Source organism: Paroedura picta, chromosome 11, assembly GCF_049243985.1.
Source record: "Paroedura picta isolate Pp20150507F chromosome 11, Ppicta_v3.0, whole genome shotgun sequence".
Classification (NCBI taxonomy): Eukaryota; Metazoa; Chordata; class Lepidosauria; order Squamata; family Gekkonidae; genus Paroedura; species Paroedura picta.
The window spans coordinates 11,812-38,613 of record NC_135379.1 but is presented as its reverse complement, the minus strand read 5'-3'; the positions used below and the strand labels follow the sequence as shown (position 1 = coordinate 38,613).

At 44.8% G+C, this 26,802-nt stretch overlaps 1 protein-coding gene across 2 annotated transcripts in view; it reads right to left on the bottom strand.

Moving 5' to 3' along the window:
* The window catches only part of SUSD2 (sushi domain containing 2), a 41,531-nt gene extending 16,215 nt beyond the window's left edge, over positions 1-25,316 (bottom strand). Inside the window, exons 1-10 of one of the 2 annotated variants that reach the window (XM_077303313.1) lie at positions 25,092-25,316; positions 24,255-24,459; positions 15,520-15,671; positions 14,989-15,156; positions 11,326-11,497; positions 10,183-10,384; positions 9,110-9,195; positions 8,697-8,965; positions 7,167-7,307; positions 3,763-3,924 (exon numbers count right to left, since the gene is read on the bottom strand). In XM_077303313.1, the coding sequence (XP_077159428.1) occupies positions 3,763-3,924; positions 7,167-7,307; positions 8,697-8,965; positions 9,110-9,195; positions 10,183-10,384; positions 11,326-11,497; positions 14,989-15,156; positions 15,520-15,671; positions 24,255-24,459; positions 25,092-25,155 (1,621 nt within the window). In that variant the 5' untranslated portion in view covers positions 25,156-25,316. The remainder of the gene's footprint in view (positions 1-3,762; positions 3,925-7,166; positions 7,308-8,696; positions 8,966-9,109; positions 9,196-10,182; positions 10,385-11,325; positions 11,498-14,988; positions 15,157-15,519; positions 15,672-24,254; positions 24,460-25,091) is intronic. The other variant, XM_077303312.1, reaches the window with a different exon arrangement.
* Positions 25,317-26,802: the final 1,486 nt, after the last annotated feature.

Genomic DNA, 26,802 nt, shown 5'->3' with positions numbered 1-26,802 from the left:
CAGCTTTTGACCCAAGTGCTGAAAATAAACCAGCATCTACCCGTGAAGGCACTGGAATGTTGGCAAATAAAACATGGTGGGTGAGACATTGTATCTGAAGAAATGAGCCTGCACATGACAGCTCATATCTTGAATAAAACTTTGTTGGTCTTAAAGGTGCTAATGGGCTCAAATTTTGATCTGGTGGGTGAGAGACAAGGCAAGGATTTGGCTGGAGACACTCAACTCAGCATTTCCGGGATTCTCCTTGGACTGAGCTGGTGGCTCCAGGGCCTGGGAAGGGATGATGGGCAGAAGCCAGACTCTTCTCTCACACCACTCGGCCCAGCACTGCTTCCAGAACACAGGCTACTTGGGTGGGGCTGGTATGCTGCTAACAGCAGACATTCTGGGGGTTCTGGCCCCACCTGTGTACCACTGTTTGCTCCCCAGTTGGAACTTGTTCCAAAGGAGCAGATTGGAGTAAATGCAGCTTAGCTTCTTACCTTTACAGCATAAATGTCAGTTCTTCTAAGTGGCTAAAATTGGCAGGAAAGTTCCTAATGTGTTTTTCTTCTGGTCTGTATTTCTTGCACTAGTTTTTGACCCCTACCATTTGAAGTTTCTGCTGCAGCCTTTTGGTACAGACTACCAACAGATAAGTCTGTGACCATGAGCTGGGATGGTTGGACTCCATCTCTAGATGGGCATGAATGGAAAAATGTGGTTTGTGTCAGTCTATAGTTTAAGGCCAAGCCATGAACCAGAAGGTTCCTTGGTAAACTGAATGAGCCACAGTCCCCTTAAACAAGATTTGCAGAAAGCCCAAAAATCAGTTAAATAACTGGGAGAAACCTGATCCTGCTTAACATCTGTTTTGGGCCATCTTGAACAGCCCCTCTTAAAAGGATAACACCAGAAAATCTGAAAACCAGCTGAACAGTGAGAGCAGGTGTTTTTCAGCCATTCTTGTGCATTCTTTAAACTGGGGTTGACCAAGACAGCTCTAAACATCAGGGAGTGCCTTGTAGGGATTCTTATACACCCCCATTAAACTGGGACTGTACAGAAAATACTGAAAAACAGCTGAGCTTCTGTCTGCTCAGCTGTTTGTTTTTACTGCTGGTTTACACCAGCTTTTATTGGATTGTTGTTGTTGTTAGGTGCGAAGTCGTGTCCGACCCATCGTGACCCCATGGGCAATGATCCTCCAGGCCTTCCTGTCCTCTGCCATTCCTCGAAGTCCATTTAAGTTTGCACTGACTGCTTCAGTGACTCCATCCGGCCACCTCATTATCTATCGTCCCCTTCTTTTGCCCTCAATCGCTCCCAGCATTAGGCTCTTCTCAAGGGAGTCCTTATTGGATTACAAATAGTAAAAACAAGAAAAGGGATTTTTTTCCTACAAATCATAAGAATATTAGAATTGCCTTACTATCCCATTAATATAAATATAACTATCTAGCTAAGTACTGTGTAAAGTAGCTCCAATGTTCTTTGAATTCGTCTGCAGGTCTTTTGTTGATTATACTGGTGAGTTTGCCATTTTTGCCAGATCTTTTGGATCCAGTCTGTTACTTTTGCTCAGCTTTCCTGTGCCTTTAAACTTGTCAAGGATGCTTTAGTCTGATCCTGCATTGAGCAGGAGATTGGACTAGATGGGCTGTATAGCCCCTTCTAACTCTATGATTCTAACTGGGACTTCACAATGTCAGAAATTTTTCACAGTCAGAGTAGTTCAGCAGTGGAATAGGCTGCCTAAGGAGGTGGTGAGCTCCCCCTCACTGGCAGTCTTCAAGCAAAGGTTGGAGACACACTTTTCTTGGATGCTTTAGGATGCTTAGGGCTGATCCTGCATTGAGCAGAGGGTTGGACTAGATGGCCTGTATGGCCCCTTCCCACTCTAGGATTCTAGGAGTCTAGTTCAGCAGTGGAATAGGCTGCCTAAGGAGGTGGTGAGCTTCCCCTCACTGGCAGTCTTCAAGCAAAGGTTGGATACACACTTTTCTTGGATGCTTTAGGATGCTGTGGGCTGATCCTGCGTTGAGCAGGGGGTTGGACTAGATGGCCTGTATGGCCCCTTCCAACTCTATGATTCTATTATTCTAGTTCAGCAGTGGAATAGGCTGCCTAAGGAGGTGGTGAGCTCCCCCTCACTGGCAGTCTTCAAGCAAAGGTTGGATACACACTTTTCTTGGATGCTATAGGATGCTTAGGGCTGATCCTGCATTGAGCAGAGGGTTGGACTAGATGGCCTGTATGGCCCCTTCCAACTCTCTGATTCTATGATTCTAAACAGCTGAGCAGCGGGAAGCAGGCTGCTATCCCCAACTTAGCTGTTTTTGCAAATAATAGAAAGCTGGGATTTAAACCCTTGTATTCTGGTTTGGTAATGACTGGGGTAATGACTGGGGAAGGCACTGGCAAACCACCCCGTATTGAGTCTGCCAAGAAAACGCTAGAGGGCGTCACCCCAAGGGTCACACATGACCCGGTGCTTGCACAGGGGATACCTTTACCTTTACCTTTATTCTGGTCTATCCACAAACAGCCACAAACTTCTTTAAACATTTGTGGAAGTTTGTGACGGTAGACCTGTTATCAACTTTGGTTTGCAAACCATGAACAGGGCAAAATTCATGACAAGTTTTGCTTCATGGTTCGGTTTGTGCCCATCCTTAATCTAGACAACTGTGGACTCAAGTAGAGTCTGCCTGCCTCTCTGCTTCAGACATGGCCAGGCCTTTGCACATGTTTCTTTCACACTGTGGGTGGACTGATATGGGAATAGTACTCCCCTACTCTCACCTCCAGAATAGAATGATAGAATGATAGAATGATAGAATGATAGAATGATAGAATCATAGAATGATAGAATCATAGAATCATAGAATCATAGAATCATAGAATCATAGAATCATAGAATCATAGAAAAGCAGAATAACTGCTTTTAAAAAACCACAGTCTGAGGCAATAATCCTAGCCACACAATTTTATTCTCAATGTGATCTTATACCATCCTGGCCTTTAGACTTCATATGTCCCTTGGAAGTCCCTTGAGACTGAATAGCAGCCTATATATGCCTAAATATGCCCCAATCCTGGGCACATTTATTCAGGTTAGTCTTGTGACGTTGAAAAGGACCTGCATAGCTAAGCTAGTATTGTTCAGTCAGAACGACATACAAGATACTTAGCCCTTCCTTCCTTATCATTTTCCTTCTTTGTCTACATCATGTTTTTGGCTTTTGTAACATGCCTTTCTGCATACTTATTCCTGGAGCCAAGGCTACCAATCATTCCGAACAGTTCAGAAGCTTCTTTCTTTGTGGTACTTATTCGTGGCAAGACTCTTAAAGATTTCCTTAAAAATAAATACATTTCAAGTGCCATTGGATTTCAATGGACTTAGCAGATTTAATAATGTTCAAATCCTGTTTCCTTTTGTTCGCCATTACTCATGTTCTTTGTGCACCTCATCTTTTCATTTGTACTCCTGCAGTCCATTTGCTCAGTTCTGAGATTCAGTTCATCTGACATTTGTATAGTACGTTCCACCATCCTAGATCTGTTTATTTTAACCAAGAGATGATATTTAGCCAAGACTATTCAGAGAACTACATGGTGATCCAATAGGAATCAGGTGTGGGATTTTCCATGCCCAAGCCCCAGGCTCTTCCCTCGAGCCCCACAGGGCTCCTTTACCAGATTTGCATTGCCTCTCTTTAATTTCTGTAGGTTTTGTTTACTGATTTGTTGCTGCAGTCTTTTAAGTTGCCCTACCTTTTGGGTCCATCCACATTTGCTCAGAGAAGTTGAGAGCATGGTGATTCAACAGTACCTCCAAGGTGCTCAAAGAATATTCTGGAATGCGCATCTCAACCACATCTGAGTTGTTCTCCTGCATAGCAATAGCAGAGAAGCCCGTCACCTTGGCTTCACTTCCTAGGAGACATTTACAAAAATGAGTATAGCATGCCAAATCCCTGGGAATATTTCTCAATTTTCTAAACTATTGTAAATATATAATTAAATAGTAAAAGAATCATACTAAAGATCATATAGAATACAAAAAGACAAATTAATTGAAAACCAATGTCAACATGTTCACACTGAGAATGCTGAATTATTGGTTGTCTCTCCTGGCAGCACTTCCACCCACTCCCAGTTCTCTTGATTGCAGAAGGGCTACTGTTTGGGTTCCATTCTGCAAACACCTTTGAGTTCCCCTCACCAGAAGAAGAAGAAGAGCTGGGTTTTTGTACCCCACTTCTTCCTACCTGAAGGTAGTAAGGGCTGTATGTGGAGGGAGAGGAGTGGGGAATCAAACCCAATTCCCCAGTTCAGAGGCTAACATTCTTAATGATCTCTATACCAAACTGGCTCTCCTACATGGAACTGACTCTGCACCCATGTTCTTTGGGTGGTATAGAGGAGGAGTCACTCCTGAAGATATGGGGTCTCAGACAATTTAGTGCCTTGAATGTAAGAGTCAAAACCTTGAAATGGATTCAATCTGAAGCAACTGCATCTAGGAAAGCACAGGTGTAATATATGCTCTACATGGGGCTCTTGTCAGGAGCCGAGCAGCTGCATTTTGGACCATTTGGGAGATTCTGGAGTAGTCTCAAGGGTAGTCCTGAATAGTTATAGAAGTCTAACCTGGAGGTGACTGCTGCATGGATCACTGTTGCATGGATCACAAGATTAAAATATTTATTTAATTTTGGCCTTGTATACTGCCACTGTCAAAGACTTGCTTCATCAGACTGGAGAGAGGTGAGTAGCAGGGTACCTCAGGGCTCGGTGCTCGGACGGGTACTTTTTAACATATTTATTAATGATCTAGATGAGGGGGTGGAGGGACTACTCATCAAGTTTGCAGATGACACCAAATTGGGAGGACTGGCAAATACTCTGGAAGATAGAGACAGAATTCAACAAGATCTGAACACAATGGAAAAATGGGCAAATGAGAACAAGATGCAATTTAATAAAGATAAGTGTGAAGTTCTGCATCTGGGTCAGAAAAATGAAAAGCATGCCTACTGGATGGGGGGTACGCTTCTAGGTAACACTGTGTGTGAACGAGACCTTGGGGTACTTGTGGATTGTAAACTAAACATGAGCAGGCAGTGTGGTGCAGCGGTAAAAAAGGCAAATGTCATTTTGTGCTGCATCAACAGGGGCATCACATCATAATCGCAAGATGTCATAGTCCCATTGTATACGGCACTGGTCAGACCACACCTGGAGTACTGTGTGCAGTTCTGGAGGCCTCACTTCAAGAAGGCCCCTTCCAACTCTATAATTCTATGGTTTACAATAACAATAAAAACAATGCAACCCCTAAAAAAACGTGACACATTAAAAGCTGACAGTATACTGGAATTAACTCTCCATCCCCTGTTCAGCTTGCAGTCAAGGGAGCTCTTCCATTAGAAGTGAGGGTTCTGATTAGGATTGGGCACGGTGGCATCCAAACTGGCCATTCCATGCCCATGCAGCCAGCACCATGCCATGGGGGGGAGGTGCAGGCACCGGTGTGCAACTCAGTGAACACATACAGCCAAGTTGCCCACCTTTTTATCACCGGGTCCCAGTCAACGCTTGGCAATTTTACTGAGGCCCAAGGAGGGGTAGTCTTTTGCTGAGGGACATTGCCATTGCCTGAGTCCCTGCTGGCGCCCCTGACTTCCTGCCGCCCACTGGGGGGCGCTGCCAGCAGCAGCAGAGCAGTGCCATGCCAAGGGGGAGCCCCAGCCATGGCGGTCGCCGGAGAGCACCAAAGGTGAGCTGGCGGCAGAGTGGCAGGGCAGCCCCCAAGGCAGCAGCTGGGAAGGAGGAAGAGGAGGAGCCGCAGCCCAGTACCGACTGATTCACGGACCGGGACCGGTCCCCAGACCAGGGGTTGGGGACAGCTGCTCTAGAGGATCCTCTGACAGTAACTCCGGCCTCAAACCCAGCCTCAACCATACACCTGGCAGAAGAGCTCCATCTTGCAGGCCCTGTGGAAAGCTGCTAACTCTGAGAATCTACCCGCCATCAGTTTCTTTAGATGCCCTCAAGTGCTCTATTCTGTGTACAGGTATATAATTTCATAAAAGTATATATGATTTAAAAATATATGATATATATGATTTTCTTTTTCTTGGATGCTTTAGGATGCTTTGGGCTGATCCTGCGTTGAGCAGGGGGTTGGACTAGATGGCCTGTATGGCCCCTTCCAACTCTATGATTCTATGATTCTATGATTTTATAATGTGATATTCCCCCTTTGTTGTCTCTTTTGTAAACTGAAAAGTCCCAGTCTCTTCAGCTTTTCCTCTGTTCCCTAATCATTTTGGTTGCCCTCCTTTGTACTTTTCCCACTGTGCAAAGTCTTTTTTGAGATTTAATTATCAGAACTGAAGAAGCAAAAGAGTTGGGTTTTTTGTATGTGTGCCATACTTTTTACTACCTGAAGGAGTCTCAGCGTAATTTAGAAGAAGAAGAGTTAGTTGTTCTATGCTGCTTTTCTCTACCCAAAGGAGCCTCAAAGCGGCTTCTAATTGCCTTCCCTTTCCTCTCCCCACAACAGACACCCTGTGAGGGAGGCTGAGTGAGCCCTGATATTACTGCTCTGTCAAAACAGCTTTATCAGTGCTGTGGCGAGCCCAAGGTCACACAGCTGGTTGCATGTGGGGGAATCGAACCCAGCTCGCCAGATTAGAAGTCCGCACTCCTAACTACCACACCAAGCTGGCCACCACTACATCTCCCTATTACAGATATCCTGAGAGGTAGGTGGAGCTGAAAGAGCTCTAAGAGAACTGTGACAGGCCCAAAGTCTCCCAGTTGACTGCATATGGTGGAGCAGGGACTCAAACCCATGACCCTCATTTTTGTTTTGAAATCCATTGTTGCAGCTTTAAACTTTAGGGGTAACTTTCCATTGACATTGATAAGGGCCTCTTAGTATTGGCATGAGAAGCTTCCAAAGAACACATGGGGATCATCATGACGCAGAGGCAGGAAATGGCAAAACCACCACCAAAAGTCCTTTGCCAGACAATCTTGGAATCTCCTGGCTATGCCACACATACCAAATGATAAATAAAATAATAAATAGGGCTTCTTAATTCCTTCCTGTTGTCAAAATATAAAGCAAGTGGAACATAATGTAATAGTAGCTGCACCAACATTACCATTTTGGGATGTTTGGCGGGTTCTCCCTTGCACTCTCAGGGAAGTGAGGTCGGATTCTAACAACGTGTATTCACCAAGGCCGTTGAATGTGAAATGTGTGCCATCAAAGGTGATAAAATGAGGATCTCCAAAAGCAGAAGCTGTAAAGCCAAGTATAGAATGCTAAAGACAGATGGGTGAGGCAGTAACTAAGGTGGGGGGTGGGGGGGGACATAGCAAAAAAAAGCATCAATTCCACCTTATTTTTGGGACAGGATGAAAGCTATTTTTCATTGTGAAATATTTGCTTCAGAAATTGCACCACATTACACATTGGAAGTGTCTGATACCCACTTTTAGAAATACCACAACCAGGTACATTTGCCCAGCTGGAAGCCTACAGAAGGAAGCTATGCCAAGAAAAGGGTTTCCCTATGCAGTTTCTTATTGAAGTCTTAAAGTTTGATTCAATGCTTTTAGCCTAGTAAAGAGACCTTGCAAAAGAAAGTTATTTTCCTCTGAAATAAAGCAAGCTATTAGAAGATTCAGAGACATCAATAAGATGCTTTAGGATGCTTTGGGCTGAGCCTGCATTGAGCAGGGGGTTGGACTAGATGGCCTGTATGGCCCCTTCCAACTCTATGATTCTATAAGAGAAATGGGAGATAACCCAGCTGCTGGTCATTCCAAGGTAGCTCCAAGGACATGAGATAGGGAAGGGGCACTCCATCTCAGTGCCTGAGATTGTGGTGTTTGTTCACTTGAACACCTACAGAGTATCTGGTGAACTGACAGGCCCCTTTGAAAGGTCAGAGCAATGGGTCTGGTGGTTGGGTTACATCATTTGCCTGGCACCTGGTGGGCTAATTAGAATCAGGCCAACACTGGCCATAAAGTAAAGGTTCTAATTCTTTGTGTTATGCCATTGCCACAAGTCACAGCTGTAAGCCATTGTGTAACAACCCATGCCATGGTGGTGGGTTCCTGGCCACTGCTGTAGGCATTTTGCTGAGGCTGACCTTGTGTTTGGGTTTTCCTGCTACTTTCTTTGGTGAGTCTTGTCGGCTGGAAACTTTGTATTGGACTTTGAAGCTTGGAACCTTGAAAACCTCAGTCTGCTGTTGTCCATAAAAGACCTTAGACAGACTGTCAGCCTTTGTTATTTTTATCCTCACTATCCACTGCTCTGCTTTCACTACTTCTGAATTATTTTAAATATATAACTTTAATTTATTCTTAAGGAGTTCTTGAATTCAGGAGACTTCAGTCTTAAGCCAGTATTCTGACCCTTTATGGCTGCGGCTACCAGAGTAATTGTTTGGGAAACTCACCTTGAATATGTCCTATCCTTCAAGGGTGGCCTTAGTTCCAGGAGGGCTTGAGACTTTGCTCCTTGGACTCTGGCTGACTGGATAATGGAAGGGGGTTGGTGACAGCAGTACCATTGAGGACTCACACTTCAGCCCTTTTTGCTTTGCTTTGACCAACCCCCACACTGAGATTTTGGTCCTGGTTGGAAAGGAATTGTTAAAAGTAGGGGAACTATATACCTGCTCTTGGGGGGTGGTATTGCCTGCAGCCACTGGAGGGGCGGTGCTTGAAGTAGTAGGAGCAGTTGTCAGACCACAAGCAACAGTAGTAGAAGCTGAGGACATCATACATCCAATGGGAAAAGCCAGGAATGCGGGGGGGCTTTTTATAAGGAGGAGACCCCCAGTCATGCCCACGATCAGGTGTGCTTCCCCCAACAGAATCTCCGGTGAGGACCTGCACTCCAGTAGCATCATAGCAGCACTGCTGCCCAGCAGCATAGCTTGGGCTGATTGGGGAGAGAAAGAGAATGGGAGAGGGCTGTCTGAGCAGCAGCAGCTGATATGCATCACACCTACAGATTTTCTTCTCCAAGAGAATCATGTGTTTCAGGCATAAGCAGTTGGACCCAATGTGGAAATGAACACCTTACCTGGCCTGAATACTCCTCACACAGTGCACCGCTCCTGGGTGGTAAGTACACACGCTTCCCTTTTCCATGTCACAGCCATAATCTGTCTGAAAAAGAGAGAGGCGATGTTGGTCAGGGGCAGAGTGGAACCTTCAAGAATGGCTTACTGTCAGCTTGAGCACTGCAGTTCTACATTGTTTTGTTGCTCACCTAGATAATTTGCATTGCATCTCTTGATGGGACAGTTCCCTGTTCCCCTGCCATTGCACCTGGCTATTTAGAAACAAGCTGATGGGCTGGGCTGAGCTCTCCCAAGAGGCCTTACTGCCAGGCTTGGGGCAGACTGGGGCTTGGAGGCAAAGACTGATATGGAGCAGTGATTATCAGACTACACCTGAAATGATTGGGTTCAAATCACCATTCTGGCCCAGAAGCTAATCTGGTGACCTGGGACTAGTCACATGCTCTCAGCCAAGCCTACCTCATAGGGTTGGTATGTAGATAAAATGGAGGAGAGGAAAACCATGCAAGCTGCTCAGGGTCCTCATTATGGAAGAAAGCAGTCTTCACTTCAAGACTTCACTGGCAGTCTTCAAGCAAAGGCTAGATACACACTTTTCTTGGATGCTTTAGGATGCTTAGGGCTGATCCTGCATTGAGCAGGGGGTTGATGGCCTGTATGGCCCCTTCCAACTCTATGATTCTATGATTCAAAGAAATGGAATAAAAAGATGTTAACTCCGTGGCTCACTTGCCTAGAAAAGCACTAATTCTGGTATAATGCCTCTTTTGTGCTCTGCCCAGGCTTAAAGTAGCTCTGAAAATGGTTTCCAATTAAAGAAAAGTTACTCACGCCCCTCCCCACTGCAATACTGAAGCCTTTTGACCCACCAGGTGTCTGCTTCTTAGAGCCAAATGTATTTTATTCTTTTAATTCTATACTGCCCTCAGTATTAGCCATATATACACTTCTGTAACGTCACCTGGAGGTTGGACCTCCGTCAAGATTTGTCTTGAATTCTGAAGGCACTAGCACCACATATGGTGGCCATACAGGGAGGGAGTGGGGGGCATTGGTATTATCAGCAACCTACATGGAATCGACCTGTGTCTGCCCTGGCCTGTGCCAAAGTGCAAGGGCAGTCCAGAATCTCTGCCAGGAAACCTGGCAGGCCTGCCTCTTGCACATCCCAGGCATGACACTTGGCAGTTGCCCATGCAGCCGAATCTTCCCTGAAGGCGTCTTCCAGGTGCCAAGCCAAGGCATGCTCTGAGCTCCAAATGGCTGCCACATTGCTGAGGTGGGGGATCAGAAAAGAGAGCGAAATTATTCATTTTTATTAAAGAATACCAAGGCAGCTAATAAATTAAAAGCATATGCAATAAAATCACAAAAAACATTCAGACTAAAATGATTAAAACCAAGGGTAAACTGCATTAAAACAACAATTAAAGCATTGGGCAGGGCAGGAAGGAGGGATTACTGAAGGCATGCCAGACAAAACAAAACAAAACAAAACTTTTACTTGCCAGCAGGAGGCAGCAACAGACTGAGAAGCTGGTCTCCTGGCTTCCTACCTGTTTATCACAGAAAGCAGAGGCACCCACAGCAGGGCCACTTCACAGGATAACCAGAGCACTTAGAAAGCTTTGCAAGAGAGTAGGCTGGCCTTCAGATATGTCAGTCCTAAACAATATAGTGTTTTAAAGGTCAACACTAGAATGTTGAATTATGCTGGAAACAGACTGGAATCCAGTCTGGATATGGTCCCTAGGGCTTGAAGGTGGACCAGCATGTCTACTGCAATACTGGAAGCCACTTCTGCTGAGTCAGGTCTCAGCAAGAGATGCACCTTCCTCAAAAACTGGAATGGCATCCCTGAGCCTTGGCATGGGCTCAGATTAAGTTAGGAATTGCAGCCAACATAGTGAGGATGGTAAAACGCTACTGGAAGCAACAGGGAATGAGGAGCAGTTGGCTGCAACTGCAGGGAAGATATTTCAATACGTTCCATAATGCTCTGGTAGTGGGCTCCTTCCTGCTTAAAGCAGATCAATTCAGAGAGCCATTGGCAGGGGTGGATCAAGTGAAAGGAGATTTTGTGCCCATTAGAAGCAGGGAATGGTCAATAAAAATGCCCCACTTGAGCCTTTCCTCTTTCAGTACGCTGTCTGCTGGCTGTGGCTAGCAGAAAAGACACAGACCAGGGTGGTCATCCAGAGTGCTGGTCACTGACCTCTGCCCCTCCAAACAGCCACTGGATGTAATCCTCAGGACCCCCAGTTCCCAGGCACTGTGGAGTGCAGAAGGGGCTGGTAGAAAAGAAAACGTGCCTGTGTTGGGAAAGTTTTTTGTCAGAGTGTACAGATATTTCCATTCTGCAGCCCAGTTCTCAGAGTAAGGCTCGCCTGTCAAGGGAAAGTGAAAATTAGTCCACTCAGACTAGGAATGTGCAAAAAGCCCTGGTATTTTTCAGATTGGGTATATGGAACCAAAAATATAACTATTTTCCAATATTCCTGGATCCCAGTACTGATACTGGGTACCAGAAAATATTTGGGAATACAGAATGCTTTTGGCTCTGAGACATTTAAAGGGACCAGGATCCATTTAAATGTCTCTGCGCCAGAGTTTACTCCAAGGTTTGGCATACAGAATACCTGCTGAGGCATACAGAATACCTGCCATGTAGTCCTTCCCCTGCTCAGTGCAGGATAAGCATCCAGGATAAGGATCTGTCCAGCAGCTACTTGAAGAATGCCAGTGGGACTGAGATCCATTCAAATGCCTTGGTATCCTTAGGATCTGAGTGGAATGGGAGACGTGGGAGTGCCTCATGTGGGCTGAGCATCACCATGCTTCTGGGCAAGGAAGCCAGAGTAGAGGGAGCACCCCAGTCTGATCAGAAAAACACCATGCTAAGAGGTATCCAGCCCTTGCCTAGAGGTTTGCAACCCAGGGTGAATCCTGCTCACCGCCACTTAACAGAAAAATTGCCCCTCAAAAATTTTCTGGCTATCGGTCTGGATCTGAGATGGCCTGGGAGAGATGGCCCCTCCCCAATCAGATCCTGGAGAAATGGCTGGAGCAGCTGTAAGCCATTTCAGAAGTCCCTTTTGCTGCCCTCAGATTGTAAAGGAGGGGAAGCAAAACAGAAGGTCTAAATGGTTAGGGTTAACAATTTAAACCAAAGAGCTGCTGGGTGGACTTGTCAAGCTGCTAGGCTTAAATGGCCATCAGCCATTTTAGCAGTCCATTTCACTCCCCACCCCCTTCCAAATAGAGGGAAACAAAATGGACCACAGAAATGGCTTGCAGCCATTCCAGCCTCACAGCAAGGTGGGCATTTGGAGAGGGGTGGCAAGAGAAAGAGAAATGTGTTTGGCTTAAAAAAATACCAGATGTCCATCTAACTTGGACACAGAATGTCAGAGAGCAAAGAAGACCAGCACTGAGTTCAAATGGAGAACTGCTCATTGTTGTCAAAAGAATTTATAGGATGGGTAAGGAGAGGAGTATCTAGTGTGGCATTCTGAACAGCAGCCACATAGATTTTCTTCCATTTTTATCATAGAAATTCAAAATCCTTCCAAAAACTCCAGAATTTCCACCACACAATAATTATAGCTGGGCTTACATTGCAAGGTTGTTGCAAGAAAGAAATGTAAATCCCTCAAGGTAATTGATATATCAGGGGAAAGCAACTTATCTATTTATCTATTTATCTATTTATCTATTTATCTATCTATTTATTTATCTATTTATCTATTTATCTAAGAGCCTCTTGTGGCGCAGAGTGGTAAGGCAGCCGTCTGAAAGCTTTGCCCATAAGGCTGGGAGTTCAATCCCAGCAGCCGGCTCAAGGTTGACTCAGCCTTCCATCCTTCCGAGGTCGGTAAAATGAGTACCCAGATTGCTGGGGGGTAAACGGTCATGACTGGGGAAGGCACTGGCAAACCACCCCGTATTGAGTCTGCCAAGAAAACGCTAGAGGGCGTCACCCCAAGGGTCAGACATGACTCGGTGCTTGCACAGGGGATACCTTTACCTTTACCTTTACCTATTTATCTATTTATTATATTTATATACCACCCTCCCCAGAGGCTCAGGGTGGTTTACATTGAACTTATGAACCATACATGAAACAATCTTCATTAATAATCATACAATAATATTAATAACAGTGGTTGTAACAGTATAACAGTATAATATAACAGTATAACAATATAATATAACAGTACAACAGTGCAACAGTGCAATGGCACAACAGGTCCAGAGCGCTCTGGTGGAGTTCCGGGAGGAAGGGGGGAGAGCGGGGGCCCTTCATTCGCTGTTGGTTGTGCCTGGTCTCAACTAAATGCCTGGCAGAAGAGCTCCTTTTTGCAGGCCCTGCGGGACTTTTTAAGCTCCAGCAGGGCCCTGATCTCACTAGTTGGGGGCCAGGACAGAGAATGCTCTGGCCCTGGTCGAGACCAGGCGGACTTCTTTAGGGCCAGGGACCATTAGCCAGTTGGTGGCGGTGGAGCGCAGAGCTCTTTTGGCTCTCCTTACAGATACAGCGCAAATGGTGCCTTGCAAATGCAAAAGACACAGGACGTACTAACACAAAAACCCAGCTAGGGTCCTGCCTCAGAATATAGACCAGTGACTAGAGAGTGTTACAGCAGTGGTCCCCAACCTTTCTGAGGCTGGGGACTGGCAGGGCGATGCGCGGCCCGGCCCTGATTCCCTCTCCCCGCCCTCCCGCAGTAAGAAGCTTCCCAGGCCACAAGCTTGCAGCCTGGGAAGTTTTTTACTGCGGGGGGGGGGGGGGCGGGGAGAGGGAGCTGCGGCCCGGCGCCATGGCCTTCGCGGCCCGGTGCCCGCAGGTTGGGGACCACTGTGTTACAGTATGGATAAAACTGATTATGTTGCACTTTCTGGGAGCCAGAAATTAGGTAAGTGTCTGCAATGGTGAATAGGGCAAACTCTATGTTAGGGAATATTAGGATAGGGATTGCAAATAAAATGGCCGATATTGTAATGCCCTGATATGACCTCATTTAGAATACAGTGTCCAGTGGTCACTGTATCTTAAAGAAGGACCTTACAGAGCTGGAAAAAGTAAGGAGGAGAGTAAGCAAGATTATTAGGGAGTTGGAGCACCTTCTCTAGGAGGAAAGTCTGAAGAGTCTGGGAATGATTCCACAGTTATGATTTGTTGGAGAGTTTTCATCGCATCAGATTCTAAATGTAGAATTTGCAACTGGCTTTCGGCATCTGGGGTTTACTCCCACCACGGGTCAGGACTGAGATGCAGCATGTGTTTTGCATTTTCTCAGGAGAGTGGGTGGCTCCACCTCCTGTCATGCCTCCCCTAGTGATATGAGCATGCACAATAATGCACTCATGCCATAAAGCGATCAAAAATAAAGAAGAAAAAATGGACATAAAGGGGGTCTGTTTCTCCACAGTTTGCTGTGCAAAGGATATGGAGGCCAGCAGGAACTGCAACTCATGGATGCTGAGAGACCCTCTTTCCCATAAATGTGTTGGATCTCCTTCTTACAGTCAATTGTAGTAGCAGAAATATCTCAGCAGCCTCCCTTGGCGTGCCTGTGTGGTTGTGTCAACACTCTTTCCTTCCACTCAAGCCCTCTCCATCTTCCTTTGCAGGGGGAGAACACACATCCAGGTGACCCTCACCACGACTTTGCCTCCCTCGCCACTGTTGTCATGATTCCTGAAGTTTTACGACAAAGTTATGCAGTAGAACTCGAGATACTCCCACACCCTCTCATACACAGCAGCCCCTACTCAGTTTTTTGTCCTTTGTAAAACTTACAACTCCAGAATCAACTGGAGCTCATTTGTTAGGAATGGTTTGCTTGCCGCATGAGGAGCTGTGGTGCAGAATTACCTGTTTCCTGATATCCCCAGAGTTCTATGTTGACATGACTGGCTTGAAGTGTCTGGTTGTTCCATGTCACAGTCAGTCTTCCCCCAGTCCCTGGAGTGCCATAGTATTGCCACTTAGTTTCATTCATCAAGGTGCTTTTCTCTGAAGATGCAACTTTGCTGTGGTGATCTGCATTGTTAAACAAAGCTGCTATAATTATTTCCTAGTCCTTGGCAAGCAAAGGAGCAGTTTTGGTAGTGAGGCCTGCAGGGAACCCTGAGCTCTTAAATCACTGAACTCTCTACCCCTCACTCTAATGTAAAGAAGGAAGGGTTTCCTTTGTGCTCAGATGGGACTGCCTCCCCCTCCCCAACCATGGATGGAAACCCACAGATCATAGCAGCTAAGTAGGCGGGTGCACCCTCAATTATTGCTTCCATCCACTCTTGTTCTTCTTTCACTGTCTTGACGAGAATCTCTATTTTATTCTTGGAGGAAGAAGATGCAGCAGAAGAATGTATATTAGAAAAGGAATATGAATCAATACATCACCTGAGAACCACATGCTTGAGCGAGGAAAGGTTTGCCCACCATCGCTGGAAACCTCCAGGCTAACCATGCCTGTCTGGTAGAGCAAAGGGGAGATGCAGTGAGCATGTCCATCGGCAGCAACATACCCACTTGTGACAATTTCCTGCCCAAACCTGCAAAGGTCAATAGAAACAAGGTAACTGCTTTCACTTAGAATCTTAGAATTATAGAGTTGGAAGGACCTCCTGGGTCATCTAGTCCAACTCCCTGCACCATGCAGGGAATGTAATGGTGTAATGGTGGATGGATATGAACTGTTCAGAAAAAACAGAATAGATCGAAGAGGTGGAGGAGTGGCACTGTATGTGAGGAAAGGGCTTACCTGTCAGGAAATTCTAGTGAAGGAGAGCATATCTACAGTGGAAAGCATCTGGGTGAAAATAAGCGAGGGGAAAACCAACAGTGTGGTGGTTGGTGTCTGCTACCGAGCGCCTGACCAATGAGAGGATGTGGATGCTGCACTTTGTGAGCAGCTTGAGAAAATATCCAAGCGACAGGACCTTGTCATCATGGGTGACTTCAATTTCCCAGATGTGTGCTGGGAAACAAACTCTGCGAAGCGTCCTCAGTCATGCAAGTTTCTGACCTGCCTGGCTGACAATTTCATTTATCAAATGGTAGATGAACCCACAAGAGGTTCAGCCATACTGGACTTAATACTGACCAACAGGCAAGAGTTGGTGGATGAGGTGAAGGAGTTGGGGACCCTAGGGGAAAGTGATCATGTCCTCATAGAATTCCTTTTGAGATGGGGAGCTAAGGAAGCTTGTAGCCAGACGCGGATGTTGGATTTTTGTAGGGCAAACTTTAATAAACTCAGAGACATGATGAGTGTCATACCATGGACGAGAATGCTGGAAGGGAAGGGAGCATGTGAAGGGTGGGCGCTACTCAAACAGAAGCTATTGCATGCTCAATCAATGACTATCCCAGAAAGACAAAAACACTGCAGAAGCTCTAAGAAGCCTATTTGGATGAACAGAGAACTTCAAGAGGAACTAAGAAAGAAAAGGAAAATGTTCAGGAAATGGAGGGAAGGACAGAGCTCTAAAGAAGAGTACCTACAGATTACTAGGCACTGTAGATCAATCATCAGAAAGGCCATAGCTGAGAGTGAGCTAAGATTGGCCAGGGAAGCCCATTGTAACAAGAAAAGATTTTTCAGTTATGTGAGGAGCAAACGTAAAGTAAAGGAGGCAATAGGCCCACTGTTGGGTGCGGATGGACAAACTCTAACGGAAGATGCAGAGAAAGCAGAAAGGCTTAGTGCCTATTTTACATCTGTTTTTCCCACAGGTCAAAGTGTTTAGGCACAACTAGAGATGGCCGTAGCCAAAGGACAGTGTCTGGGTGGCAGGTTAACATGGATAGAGAGGTTGTCGAGAGGCATTTAGCTGCACTGGATGAGTTCAAATCCCCTGGTCCGGATGAAATGCACCCGAGAGTACTCAAAGAACTTTCCAGAGAACTTGCACAGCCTTTGTCCATCATCTTCGGAACCTCTTTAAGGACTGGAGATGTCCCGGAGGACTGGAAGAGAGCAAATGTTATTCCGATCTTCAAAAAAGGGAGGAAGGATGACCCGGGAAACTACAGACCAGTGAGTCTGACCTCTGTTGTGGGGAAGATAAAGGAGCAGATATTAAAGGGAGCAATCTGCAAACATCTGGAGGACAATTTGGTGATCCAAGGAAGTCAGCATGGATTTGTCTCCAACAGGTCCTGTCAGACCAACCTGGTTTCCTTTTTTGACCAAGTAACAGGTTTGCTGGATCGGGGAAATTCAGTTGATGTCATTTACTTGGATTTTAGTAAAGCTTTTGACAAGGTTTCCCATGATGTTCTGATGGATAAATTGAAGGACTGCAATCTGGATTTTCAGATAGTCAGGTGGATAGGGAATTGGTTAGAGAACCGCACTCAAAGAGTTGTTGTCAATGGTGTATCATCAGACTGGAGAGAGGTGAGTAGCGGGGTACCTCAGGGCTCGGTGCTTGGCCCGGTACTTTTTAACATATTTATTAATGATCTAGATGAGGGGGTAGAGGGAGTACTCATCAAGTTTGCAGATGACACCAAATTGGGAGGAATGGCAAATACTCCGGAAGATAGAGACAGAGTTCAATGAGATCTGAACACAATGGAAAAATGGGCAAATGAGAACAAGATGCAATTTAATAAAGATAAGTGTGAAGTTCTGCATCTGGGTCAGAAAAATGAAAAGCATGCCTACTGGATGGGGGATATGCTTCTAGGTAACACTGTGTGTGAACAAGACCTTGGGGTACTTGTGGATTGTAAACTAAACATGAACAGGCAGTGTGATGCAGCGGTAAAAAAGGCAAATGCCATTTTGGGCTGTATCAACAGAGGCATCACATCAAAATCACAAGATGTCATAGTCCCATTGTATACGGCACTGGTCAGACCACACTTGGAGTACTGTGTGCAGTTCTGGAGGCCTCACTTCAAGAAGGAAGTAGATAAAATTGAAAGGGTACAGAGGAGAGCAACGAAAATGATTTGGGGACAAGGGACCAAGCCCTATGAAGATAGGTTGAGGGACTTGGGAATGTTCAGCCTGGAGAAAAGGAGGTTGAGAGGGGACATGATAGCCCTCTTTAAGTATTTGAAAGGTTGTCACTTGGAGGAGGGCAGGATGCTGTTTTTGTTGGCTGCAGAGGAGAGGACACGCAGTAATGGGTTTAAACTTCAAGTACAACGATACGGGCTAGATATCAGGAAAAAAATTTTCACAGTCAGAGTAGTTCAGCAGTGGAATAGGCTGCCTAAGGAGGTGGTGAGCTCCCCCTCACTGGCAGTCTTCAAGCAGAGGTTGGATACACACTTTTCTTGGATGCTTTAGGATGCTTAGGGCTGATCCTGCGTTGAGCAGGGGGTTGGACTAGATGGCCTGTCTGGCCCCTTCCAACTCTATGATTCTATGATTCTATGCAGGACGCCCACAACCTATTGCTGACACTGTAACCTGCCACCTCCTTGAATCTTCACAGAATCAGCCTCTCCGTCAGATGGCTATCTAGCCTCTGTTTAAAAATTTCCAAAGATGGAAAACCTCCCACCTACCTAGGAAGCCTGTTCCACTGAGAAAGCACTCTAACTGTCAGGAACTTCTTCCGGTGGTTTAGATGGAATTTATTTTGAATTAATTTCATCCCTTTCGTTCTGGTCTGTCCCTCTGGGGCAAAAACGAACAATTTTGCTCCATCCTCCATATGGCACCCTTTTAAATACTTGAAGATGGTTATCAGATCCCCTCTCAGTCTTCATGCTCCCCCAACCTTTCTTCATACGTCTTGGTCTTCAAACACCTCACCATTTTTGTTGCCCTCCTCTGGACACGTTGCAGTTTGTCAACATCCCTCTTCAACTGGGATGCCCAAAACTGAACACAGTACTCCAAGTGAGGCCGAACCAGAGCAGAGTAAAGCAGTACTAGCACCTCCTGTGATCTGGGCACGATACTCCGTTTGATACAGCCCAAAACCCCATTTGTCTTTTTAGCCACTGAGTCACACTGCTGATTCGTGTTCAATGTATGGTCTACTAAGACTCCTAGATCCTTTTCACACATACTAGTGCCAAGAGAAGTCTCCCCCATTCTATATTGTTGTAGATGGTTTTTCCTACCTAAATGCAGAACTTTACAATTGTCCTTATTGAATTTCATTTTATTCAGTTTAGACCAGTACTCGAGCCTACCAAGATCATCCTGTATTCTGAGTCTGTCTTCTGTTGTGTTTGCTACCCCTCCCAGTTTAGTAGCATCTGCAAATTTAATAAGTATCCCCTCTAACCATAGAATCATAGAATCATAGAGTTGGAAGGGGCCATACAGGCCATCTAGTCCAACCCTCTGCTCAACGCAGGATCAGCCCAAAGCATCCTATAGCATCCAAGAAAAGTGTGTATCCAACCTTTGCTTGAAGACTGCCAGTGAGGGGGAGCTCACCACCTCCTTAGGCAGCCTATTCCACTGCTGAACTACTCTGACTGTGAAATTTTCCCCCCTGTTATCTAGCCTATATCGTTGTACTTGTAGTTTAAACCCATTACTGCGCATCCTTTCCTCTGCAGCCAATGGAAACAGCATCCTGCCCTCCTCCAAGTGACAACCTTTCAAATACTTAAAGAGGGCTATCATGTCCCCTCTCAACCTTCTTTTCTCCAGGCTGAACATTCCCAAGTCCCTCAACCTATCTTCATAGGACTTGGTCCCTTGCCCCCAGATCAGCCTCGTCGCTCTCCTCTGTACCCTTTCAATTTTATCTACGTCCATCTTGAAGTGAGGCCTCCAGAACTGCACACAGTACTCCAGGTGTGGTCTGACCAGTGCCGTATACAATGGGACTATGACATCTTGTGATTTTGATGTGATAATCCCTCATCGAAATCATTTATAAATATGTTGAACAACACAGAATAACTACAAAATGTTGAGCAACACAGGCCCCTGGGGAACTCCACTTGTGACTCCTCTCCAAGAGTGCAGTCTGTCAACCAGTTATCGATCTACCTGACAGAATAAGGATCTATACCACATTTTACTAACTTGTCAACAAGAATATCATGTGGAACCTTATCAAACCATTTAATGAAATCCAGATAAACTATGTCCACAACATTCCCCTGGTCCAGCAGTTACTTTCTCGAAAAAAGAGATGGTTGGTCTGACATGATTTGTTCTGAGTCTTAGAAATCACAGCTCTCTGTTCCAGCTGTCAAGGAGTGACTGTTTGAAGATCTGTTCCAACATTTTGCCAGCTACAGATGTCAAGCTGACAGGTCGATAGTTACTCGGATCCTCTTTTTTGCTTTTCTGGGGACAACATTCAACCGCCTCCAATCATCGGGCACCTCACCTGTTCTCCAAGAAGTGTCAAAAATAATTGACAGAGGTTCAGAGATTATATCTGCAAGTTCTTTTAGTACTCTTGGATGCAATTCATCTGGCCCAGAAGACTTTGTTACATTTAAAGAAACTAGGTGTTTGTGGACTGCCCCCACAGTGATTCTAGGCCACCATTCCCATCTCCCCTGTTGTGTTATGTTTTTTTCCACACTGAGAACTATATCCCTCACAAGAGAAGACTGAGGAGAAATAGGAGTTAGGCAGTTCAGCCGTCTCTTCATCATCTGTTATAATTTCAGTGTCTTGTCCTAGCAGTGGTCCTGCCATGTCCCTAGACTTTTTCTTACTTGAAAAGCAAGAAATAGAAGGAAGGCACTAATTAATCACTCATTTATTTTAAGCCACATCTGGATGAATGGGAGTCAGGAAAGCTGACTATAGCCCTGGTGTGTCCTGTGTTTACTGAATAAGGGAAAAGCCAACTGTGGTGCAGTGGCAGGATTGCCCACCTCCAGGTGGGACCTGGATATCTCCCAGAATTACACACTGCAATGATCAGTGTCCCTGGATATTATGAAGGGTGGTTTATGGCAGGGGTAGTCAACTTGTGGGCCTCCAGATGTTGATGGACTACAATTACCATGAGCCCCTGCTAGCAACTGCTGGCAAGAGCTCATGGGAATTGTAGTACATGAACATCTGGAGGCCCACAGGTTGACTAACCATCTATATGGTATTGGCCCCTGTTTAGGTCCCTTTTCTTACTCAACCAGAATGGGCCACCTGAGGTGGTGGGCTTTCATTGACAATAGGCTAGCAAAGCAACCAGGGGATGGAAGTATTAATTCCCCCTCTTTGCTCCACTGCTTGTTGCCTGTGCTCCTTCTTTCCTCAGATAGGCTTGCGTCAAGGTTTCCAGCTTTGGTAATTTTCATAACATGCCTATCAAGGTCAGTAATTATTGCCTTGCCTCTCCTCCTATTTACTGGTGCCAAAAAGTTAAAGAGAAAACATCTCTTAACTTGATTAACTACTCATCCCAGGGTTTCCTGAGGCTCTTTTCTGAGACAAGAGCAAAACTGGCCTGAAAGGGAGACCAATGGAACCGGGCCCTGGGCCATCCACACTCTGCTTTCATGGCTTCAGCAGGAGAATGTGGTTTTGCAAGTGCTATACAGTGGGTGTTCTTGTTTGTTCTTCTCTGACATGCTGGGCCATGGACAGTTACATACTTATGCACCTTAGCATGTTGTTTTTAGTGTGAGTAGAACAGGAAAGTCCCCACCACAGTCATCTGAAAGAAGGTTCTATGCATACCAAGTTCCTATTGATCACAGTGATTGTTCACTGGTTTCTATTGAATTTGCTGTCAATGAAGTGCAAATAGGACTGCAGCCTTAAAGGCTAATGCTTATTTACTCAGAAATAAATCCTATCCATTTAAATGGCATAGTTTCAAAACAAGTGTGTATAGTCTTGCAAAATAGTGCAATGATCTTGGAACGTCTCCCAATCACATAAACAGTTACAAAACTTTCTGTCCATTAACACAGCTGGGAAATTTGAGTCCTGCTGCTCCACTCCCACACAAAATTTGCATAACCAGAAGATGTCTTAAATTGGCATATTAATCAAAGCATATTCTGAAGTCCATTACAGGAAATGCCATTCAGAAATGGGAGCAATAGTCTTTCCTCTATAACAATTAAAAGGGAAAAAGTCCTACCAGGCAGAAAGGTTCAAACTTCAATGTTTTTCTCAGTATAAAGAGTATTCCTAAATTCTGCTTCCACCCCCCCCCCAAAAAAAAAAAAAAAACTTGAAATGGGGTTGTATAAGAAGAATTTTTATTAAAAATGTTTAATGGTAAGTACTTAATCAAATCTGGAAATATGTTGTTGAGTATCTGTCAGGAATGGCCTTTCACTTGTGCTAAAAACTTATACTTCTATGCAACTACTGCAACAAGGTTACATCTATAGTCAACAGAAAAGTAGTTGAAGAATTTCAAGAACAGTGGAACTTTGACCTGGAATATCTGACAAAATTAAACTTCAAGCAAACGGGGACTCTGGGGGGTAGAGGGAGGGGAGATGTTGTTACTAAAGTGTTTCTTTTTTCCTTCTCTATAAGTTGGTGTGTTTTAGAGCATTCCTATTTTTCTATATTCTGTAAAATGACTTGTTTTTTTTACTGTACTAGTATTCTTTCTATCTTATATAAAAGGAAAATAAAAAAAATTATTTAAAAAAAGCTTCGAGAAACCTGCAAAGTGGCATGATCATACAGAATAAGGTTGGGAATACATACTCACCTGGGACCCCTCCCCTTCCTACCCTCTCCGGGCCCATCATTGACCATGTTGGGAGATGACATGAGCATATCACCCCAAAAATGAGCATGATATGAGCATATCACCCCTCACTGGCAGTCTTCAAGCAAAGGTTGGATGCACACTTTTCTTGGATGCTTTAGGATGCTTTGGGCTGATCCTGCGTTGAGCAGGGGTTGGACTAGATGGCCTGTATGGCCCCTTACAACTCTATGATTCTATGATTCTATGATTCTATGACAATGGTTAAAATTTAAAAAAAACATATTTTAAAAGTAATTAACTCCTACCCATTCAGAGAACTCAGGGTTATCCAGAAGCTGCAAGGTATCACAAACCCTGGTTGAGAAAGTCTGGTTTATATATTTAGGTAAACCAGATTCTTTTTCAGTCTCCAAAGCTTCCAAAAATAAATAGCAGATTTGCAATATGATGTATTATTTATTACTTTATTTTATTTATATCTTGCCTTTCTCTTCAATGGGCACCCAAAGCAGCCTCCATCATTCTCCCTTCCTCTGAGGTAGGTTAGGCTAAGAATATGTGACTAGCCCAAGGCCACCCAACTAGCTTCCCTGGCAGTCAGCAGATTTGAATATGGGTTTCCTATGTCGTAATCTGACATTTTCACCACTATACTATACTGTATGTGAATTAGTCCTTATAAAGGAAATGTGTTCTCAATGTACTATACCTACAGATATGGGACTACTGGGGTGGGGGGATGGAAAGTGTCATCAAGACACAGTTGACTTGTGGAGGCCATGAAGAGTTTTCAAGGCAAGAGATGTTCAGAGATGGTTGGCCGTTGCCTCCCTCCTGAGCTTCCTCAGCGGTCTCCCACCCAAGTACTAACCAAGGCTGACCGTACTTAGCTTGAACCCTAATACAGATACAAGTCAGTGTCTGCTAGGTAGACAGGACTATCAACTGAGGCTGTAGGTCCTGCCCAATATATATTTTTGACCTATTCCATTTTCATGCAGTGATTTTTCTTTTAAAATCTGGTGAAAACAGCATCCTGCTCTCTGTGTTTTAAGTCACATGCTTCCTCTTGGCTATGCAGCAGGCCTGCTCCCACACTGGGATGACATTGTTTATAGCATCCCCAGGACATCACCCCTCTGGTGGAGAGGTGGTGGGAGGGTAGCAGCTGGGGAATGGAGCTGCAGAAATCTGCCTTTTGTGGCCAGTGCCTCTGGCTTTGCATCAAGACTGGTGGCGACCAACTCCTGGGCCTGTGAAAGCTGCCTCCCTGTCTTCAGACTGCACTGCCATCTGCAACTTCCTGATCAACCTTAGAGGCCACAAGGATGTTGTGGTTTGATGTTTGAAACTTTCCCATATGTCCTAGCGCTGCCAAATCTACCTGTGAATTTCCTGGAGATTTGAGGGTGAAACTTGAGGCGGATGGGGTTTGGGGAGGGGAGGAGCCTCAATCTGTTATCCTGATGCTTATTCCCTTAACCTAAATTAGGTTTCTCAACTCACCTGCATTTCACATCAGCAGAGGTCTCAAAGGTCACATTTAAGATAGTCAGATCTTTTCCTCCAAGCAGCGTTCCTGAATAAGGAGAGATATGTAGGCAGAATTGCCAGTAATCTGGACAGCAGATTCCCAGGGACTTGCATGTTGCTTGACAAGAGCAGTTGGTTGGAGATTCGCCACACCTATTCGAGCAGGAATGTTGGGCTCCTGTTTACAAAATTGAAATGGTTGGTTACAATATATATAGTCTGCATTTTAATGTCAAACCGATACAGTGTTGTTTACAATACATCTTAGAACTATAAAACATCATAGAGAAATTATTTTAAAACAAAAGGACAAATAAGATAAAATCCAGCCAAAGCACACCTCTTAGCAAAATGAATGATAATAGGCTCCAAGGTAAAAACAAAAACAACCGTGAGGGGCCAGTAGAAACATTCATAATGTCATACAAGAGACCAACAAGATCCCCTAAAAGGACAATTAAACACACGGAGTGGGCAGAAGTCAGACAAGGACAAAAGATTTTAAAATAATGTAAAGGCCATGATTTTTTTAAAAGGTGTTTGCCTAGTGCTTAAGAAGTTTCATTTTAAATAAAGTAATGCCCAAACAGAAGAGTCACAGATGTGCCAGAACTGAGCAGCCTTTGTTCTGTTCAAATGTCATGAACATAAGCTGAGTACCTTCAGGATCAACCTACGTATTTGTTTATTTTATTTTTTTGGTAATGTATCCATCTGAATTGTCTCATGTAATCGTCCCATGATATGTCTCATTATAGGTTAGTCACAAGATAATTTTCTTCAAGGAACACTGCCTAAAATTACACTTACCAGTTTCTAGTAGAAAATTGTTGCAGAAAATAATGAAGATGACATTGAAGCAAGCAATGTTCATATTTTGTTCTGGAAGCTTTTGGATTTGTATGCTTCCCTCAAGACGTTTTACTGACTTGCGAGAATCCTTGCAGAATGCCTCTTTAAGAAGTGCTCCTTTGACTCCTAGTGCAAGGTCATTTTGAAAATGCTGACAAAGAAATAACTCCTAGGCACACCTCTTACAAGCCCAAAAGACAGAGGCCCTTGGCAGAGATGATGCAATCACTTCTCATACTTCGGCTCCTCCTGGCACTGGCAGGGAGGACCTTGATCTACTTCCTGAAAGACGACTTTGCATCAAGGAGTTGGAATTCTTTCTCCTTCTGACAATGAAGATTTATCACCACTTTGTATTTTACGCAAAGTACAAAAAATAAGAATGATTGTTTCTCTGCAACAAGATAGTCCCATCTGGGAGTGATGGGAGACAATGACACCCAAAGTGTGTTGTAAAGGGCCGGGGGGGGAGGGATGAAGTAAAGGGCCGGGGGAGGGGGAGAAGGCGTCCTTTGGGGCCCACCTCCAATTAGTCAAAGGACCACATGTGGTCCGCAGCCCACAGGTTGGGGATCGCTGATGTAGGGGGCTTAATGGGCAACCTTGTCTTAAACCACCCCTTAAATATATTGTCTTTCCCATCCTTCCATTAACCAATGGTTGTACCACTGCTCCCTTATACATAGTTTTTAACATCTAAATGAACTGCTCTGGAATTCCTTTGGCTTTTAAAAGTCCCCATAAATAGCATGAAGTACTCTATCAAATGACTTGCTCTGATCACATTGGAGCAAAATACCCTCCCATTGACCATCAGCCACTTTTGTGAATATATCTCTTAGGACGGCAATGAATTTTCCTGCCCGGAATGGCATTTGTTTGGGCATAGTACAGTATTGAAGATAACCTATTGTTCAGAAATCTTATAATCTGTATTTAACAGCGTCATGGGTCTCCATTTCCCTGGCAAGGTGATATCTCAGCTTTTTAGAAACAATATCAATTACCCCTGGTATGTGGTTGTTAAATGGCCCTTCTTCAAACACTTAGGTGGATACGGAATTGGTTAGAGAACCGCACTCAAAGAGTTGTTGTCAATGGTGTTTCATCAGACTGGAGGGAGGTGAGTAGCGGGGTACCTCAGGGCTCGGTGCTCGGTCCGGTACTTTTTAATATATTTATTAATGATCTAGATGAGGGGGTGGAAGGACTAGTCATCAAGTTTGCAGATGACACCAAATTGGGAGGACTGGCAAATATTCCGGAAGATAGAGACAGAGTTCAACGAGATCTGAACACAATGGAAAAATGGGCAAATGAGAACAAGATGCAATTTAATAAAGATAAGTGTAAAGTTCTGCATCTGAGTCAGAAAAATGAAAAGCATGCCTACTGGATGGGGGATATGCTTCTAGGTAACACTGTGTGTGAACAAGACCTTGGGGTACTTATGGATTGTAAACTAAACATGAGCAGGCAGTGTGATGCAGCGGTAAAAAAGGCAAATGCCATTTGGGGCTGTATCAACCGGGGCATCACATCAAAATCACAAGATGTCATAGTTCCATTGTATACGGCACTGGTCAGACCACACCTGGAGTACTGTGTGCAGTTCTGGAGGCCTCACTTCAAGAAGGATGTAGATAAAATTGAAAGCGTACAGAGGAGA